This window comes from Aureococcus anophagefferens (assembly GCF_000186865.1).
Source record: "Aureococcus anophagefferens unplaced genomic scaffold AURANscaffold_154, whole genome shotgun sequence".
Lineage (NCBI taxonomy): Eukaryota > Pelagophyceae > Pelagomonadales > Pelagomonadaceae > Aureococcus > Aureococcus anophagefferens.
Window position 1 is genome coordinate 2,225 of NW_008705701.1, and position 5,587 is coordinate 7,811.

A 5,587-nucleotide genomic window follows, 5' to 3' on the forward strand; every position below is an offset into this window, starting at 1 on the left:
CATAGCCGGTACCTCGGGCGCATCCTGCGCCGCCTGCGCCGCAGCATGGGGGAGCCGCCGAGGGACGGGAAGAAGAACGACGTCCAGCGCGAGGACGAGATCCGCCGCCTCCAGGAGATGGTCTCGTCCCTCCAGGTCGGCGTCGAGGAACTGAAAAAGAAGCCGCGGAAGGGCTCGCGGAAGCTGAAGCGGCGGCCCAGTCGGGGCGACGAGGCCAAGGACGACGACGAGGCGGCGCCGACGCCCGCGGCCGCGCCGGCGCCCCCGGAGCGCGCGCTGCCGGCCAAGACGAAATACGTGAGCTTCACCGCGCGCGGCCACGGCCGCGTCGAGACGGAGCAGAGCCGCGGCGCCGCGGAAGAGCCGGAGAGCATCGAGGAGCTGACGCACCGGTCGCTGGAGTCGATCCACGACTCGAAGGGCCGCGAGGGCAAGAAGGGCAGCTTCCTCCTGCACAAAGCGCGGAAGCCCAAGCTCGACGAGAAGGTCAACGCGGAGCACGCGCCCTTCCCCAAGCAGCCGCGGAGGCGCGTCTTCCCCGTCCAGGACCCGCGCACGGACGCGCGCTTCGGCTGGGACGTCTGGTTGATGGTGTTGATCTTCTACGTCATGCTCGTGACGCCGTTCCAGATCAGCTTCACGCGCGCGCCGGACGATTTCGTGGACAACTTCACGGCGGGCGACCCGCCGGGCTACAACAAGTACATCGTGCTGGCGGTGCTCAACGGCGTCGTCGACATCATGTTCTTCGCGGATCTCTGCCTCTGCTTCAACACGGCGTTCTTCGAGGACAACGAGTGGGTCGTCTCCCGGCGGCGCATCGCGGTCAACTACGTGTGCTCCTGGTTCCTGCTGGACCTCCTGTCGATTTTACCGTACCAGCTCATCAGCACGAGGAGCGGCTTCCTGAAGATGATCAGGATGGTGCGCCTCATGAAGATGCTCCGGGTCCTCAAGCAGCCGCGCATCATGGCGCGCATCGCCGCGCGGAACACGATGCGCGCGGGCCAGCAGGCCGTCTGCAAGTACATCGCCATCCTGCTCTTCCTGCTGCACTGGACGGCCTGCGCCATCCGCATGATCGCGGCGGTGACGCTCGACGACTGCCACAAGAAGCGCGGCGGCCTCGAGAATTGGCGCCCGGACAGCGACTGCGCGATGACGGTGCTCGCGCGGTTCTGGAACCGGGGCATCTGGGCCCAGTACGTCGACGCGCTGACCTGGGCCCTGGGCACGCTCCAGGGCGACTTCTTCACGACGAACCTCGCCGAGGAGGTGCTCTGCCTCATCGTCGGCCTCGTCGGCTGCATCGTCATGGCGTTCCTCATCGGCGACCTGTGCAACGTCGTCGGCAACATGGACCCCGTGGGCAACGACTACACGATGACGCTGGACATGCTCAACTCCTACCTGGACGAGCAGAACACGCCGCCGGCGCTGCGGATGAAGCTCCGCGAGTACATGGGCCTCGCGGAGAAGACGTTCCGCGACGAGCAGCACAAGCGCATCCTCGAGCGGCTCTCGCCGACCCTCAAGGCCATCGTCGCGCACCAGAACCTCGGCCGCGAGGTCGCCCGCATCGGCTTCTACGAGCAGGCCGTGCGCCGCACGTTCCGCCTCTACCCGGGCACGCGCTTCGCGGTCTACCCGAAATCCAAGAATCGGCAGGACCGGCCCGGCCCGCTGCGGCCCTGCGTCATCACGCACGTCGACGACGCCCTGCTCTTCTCCGTGCGCTACGACGACGACCAGTCCGAGGAGCACGACCTCGTGCACTCGCGCGTCGACGTCCACAGCTACGAGCTCGGGTTCGCGTTCGAGCGCGACATCAACCGCTTCATCTACGAGCACGACAACTTCGTGCTCGCCGTGAGCCACTTATTATCGACGAAATTCTTCATGGACCGGGACTTCCTGATCCACCAGAACATGACGCCGAACGAGGAGATGTACGTGATCCAAAACGGGCGCTGCATCTGCTGGGGCGAGAAGCGGCGTCGAGCGACGGGCGCGTGTTTCGCGCGAATGTCGCCCGAAGATGTGAAGACATCCGACCCCGTCGCACGTGGTAGGCGAGAAGTCCATCAACCCCATCCTCTCCTTCAAATTGTTCTCGGCCAAGATGACCATCGGCGAGGACATCTGCATGCTCACGGTCGGCGACAAGAAGCCGCGGCCGCGGCTCTACACCGTGCGCGCGTGCGCGACGACGGAGGTCTACGCGCTCTCCGGCGTCGACTTCGTGGCCTTGATGGACGAGGGCATGTTCTACGCCTTTCCGAAGCACATGCGCGCCTACGGCTGCTGGCAGATGATCCGCTACGACCTGATCAGGCGCTCGCGGGAGCTCGTCGACCACCGCCGCATCGGCGCGGTCTCCGTGTTGGAGATCGTTCCGGAGGCGGCGACGGTCGTGCCGCCGGAGTCCCTGCGCGAGGTCGCCGGGCGCGTGCTCAGCAAGCTCGGCGCCGCGGCGACCGCGCCGCGCGACGCCGTCGCGGGCCGCCTGGCGACGGCCGGCGAGGAGACGATGCGCGCGCTGCACCACCTCGAGAGCGTCCTCGACCATCCGGAGCACCACACGACGGCGACGGCCGTCGCCGTCGCCTCCGGCCTCGAGCCCATCATCTCGCCGAGGAGGACCGTCGGCGGCGCGCCCGAGCCCGTCGGCTTCGGCTGCGCCGGCGACCCGAGCGCGGACTTCTTCGCCGGGGCCATATGCGGCGCGACGAGCCGGGGCTCCTGACGCGCCGTCCCGGTCCTCAACATCCTTGCCTGTCCTCGCCGTCCCCGCCGTCCTCGCCGTCCTCAGCATCTTCTGCCCTCGTCCCGGTCCTCAGAATCGTCGTCGTCCCCGCCGTCCTCGCGCAAGTAGCGCTGTATTCTGGTTGCTGATATTCATTAAAGTCTTACCTAAAGACGGCTGTCGTTTGCCGAAGACGACGGAAAGTTTGACTTCAACAACGAGAAGCTTTCTTTTGCTCTCTCTGGCAGGATCAACAAGCGGCCGGTGGACTATGGTGGCTACCTGGTGCGTGTGAGCGCCGGGTGGGTTCCCGTGTCTGCGCCGTGTCCTGCAGCGTTGCAGCGCCCTTCGAAGGGGTTGTCGAGGGCGCTCCGCGAGTCTCGCGGCGAGCGGCGTGACGTCGGCGACGTGCGGCGAGTTCCAGCGGCTGCCCTTCCAGAGGCGGCGCTCGACGCCGACGTGCGACGCGCCGCTGCAAGAGGACACCCGCGCAGCGGTCCGTAGCGTCGCGCGGCGGGGCCGTCGAGCGTCTCGAGCGCTCGATCGCTGCCCGCGCCGGTCGCCGGACGCTAGCGCCGCGCGCTAGTCGCGCCGCGTCATGGTGCGGACGCGCGCCGGCAGCGTGGCCAAGCGCGCCGACGAGCCCACAGAGCACGACGGCGACACGGACGACGACGGCGTCGCCGACGACGACGCCGACGGCGCTGCGCTAGTGGCGCGCGTGCCGGGCCCCCCAGCTGACATAAGACCCACCTTCGGGCTACGGGCAGTCGGGGAAGGGGACTCGGCAGCGCGACCCATGCGCAGCAGCCGCATGCGCAGCAGCACCATGCCCACCTTGCGGTCGGCCCAGCGGGCGCCGCCGGGCGACGCGCACTCCGAGGAGACGGGCGTCCTCGCCGTGACGTTCCGCGAGATGGCCGGCGCCTACGAGGCGACGCAGCACACGCCGCTCTTGCCGCACCTCGCGGCGGCGCGTGCCGCGTTGGCGGACCTGCTCGTCGCGCCCGTGGCTCCCGAGCCGCCGCGCCGCTCCCGCCGGATCGCCGAGGAGGCGCTCGAGGCGGCGCTGAAAAAAGCGGAACGGGCCGCGGTCGAGGCCGTTGGTCGCGGACGCGAGGCTGGCTTTGTCGAGCGGACAGGCCGCGCGCGAGCGCGAGCTCGCCGAGACCGAGGCGCGTTCCCGGCCGCCCTGGCCGACGCGGAGGCCGCCCGTCGAGGCTGACCAGTGGACCGCCATCGACGACGTGCCTGCCGAGGCCCTCGCCGCGTCCGAGTTCGCGCTCTGCCGGGTGCCCCACAAGAGCCTCGTCGAGCCCTGGGCCGCGGCGGTCGCCGACGTCCACGCGAGGTTCCTGGCGGAGCAGGATCAAGGACAGGAGCGGCGCGACCGCGCGCTCCTGTGGATCCTCGCTCTGCCGCAGCTATTATGGCGAAAGCCGTGGTACTCCAAGCGCGGGCCCGTCAAGGCCGGCGTGGATTATCACGCGCGGTTTGACCTTTTTCGCCAGGGCCGGCTCTCTGAGCTAGTGTCCTGGTGGAAGAAGGACCGCAGCCGCCTGCGGGCCCGGCTCCGCCTGGACTCGGGCGCCGCGCCGCCGCGCTCGGAGGCGGCCGTCGTCGTGCGCGCGCGGCGGCTCATCGCCGCCGGCGAGCTCGCCCGTGCCGCCGCGTGTCTGTCGAGTGACGGCACCGGCGACCTCCGCGACGACGGCGTCGTCGAGGCGCTCCGGGCTAAACACCCGGAGCGGAAGGCGACGCTGCGCGCCCGCGACGTCGAGCCTGCGGGCTTCGTCGGCGTCGCGCGTAGTGAGGTCGACCTCATCGGCAAACTCCGGCGTCTGCCCCGCCACGTCGGCGTGGGGCCCGACGGCGTCTCCAACGAGCTCCTCGCCGCGCTCGACCGGTTCCACTTCGACGCCGGCGCGGCGCGCGTGATGCCGCTGCTGAACGAGTTCTGCACCCTCGAGGTCAACGGCGACCTCCCGCCCTGGTGGTACGCCGCGGTGACGCTCATCAAGCTCGTCGCCCTGTTGAAGGACGGCGGCGCCGGCGTGCGGCCGATCGCCGTCGGCAACGCGCAGCGCCGCGCGATCACGCGCAGCATCGTCGCGGGCCTCCGCGAGACGGCCGCGCGCGTCCTCTCTCCGGTCCAGCTCGGGAGCGGCGTGCGCGACGGCGCCGCCTGCTACGCGGCCGCGGCGCGCCTGGCGCTCGAGTCCGCAGCCGCGTACAACGCGGAGCACAAGGACGACGAGACCTTCGTGCCGCGCGGCGTCTTCTCGCTCGACAAGAAGAACGCCTTCAACGAGCTGAGCCGCGCTTCGATTGTCGCCAGCCTCCGCGTGCTTCCCGGCTTTGGCGGCATCGCGCGCTACGCGGCGCTCATGTTGGCCCCGGAGAGCTCCATCGTCCTGAGCCTGCCCGGCGCCCCGTTGGCTCCGTTCCGGAGCTGCGAGGGCTGGCAGCAGGGCGACGCCATGGGCGCCCTCGGCTACGGCGCCGCGACGTACGCCCGGTCGGCGACGCTCGTCAACGCCGCGCGCGACGCCGGCGGCTCCGCCGCGTTCTTCGCGGACGACGCCTGGCTCGAGGCGCCCGTCGACACGGGCCTCGCGCTCGTCGCCGCGTACGGCGCCGCGATCGCGCCGGACGGCGAGGTCCTCCAGGAGCGCAAGTGCAGCGTCCTCGTCCCGGGCCTCACCGCGCTCGAGGTCGCGGCGCTCCCCGCGCTCCGCGCGCACGCCACGTGCGAGATCGAGGAGGCGGGCGGCGCGCTCGTCACGCGCCTCGCCAGCATCCGCGTCGTCGACGACGAGGGCCTCGTCGTCTGCGGCGTCC

General features: G+C 70.3%; 1 protein-coding gene across 1 annotated transcript; it reads left to right on the forward strand.

Moving 5' to 3' along the window:
* Positions 1-573: 573 nt before the first annotated feature.
* Positions 574-1,068, forward strand: AURANDRAFT_6820 (hypothetical protein; the record flags this gene model as incomplete). Its single annotated transcript, XM_009044154.1, has 1 exon — positions 574-1,068. A coding segment is annotated over one exon (495 nt), but the record flags the coding sequence as incomplete, so codon positions are not given.
* Positions 1,069-5,587: the final 4,519 nt, after the last annotated feature.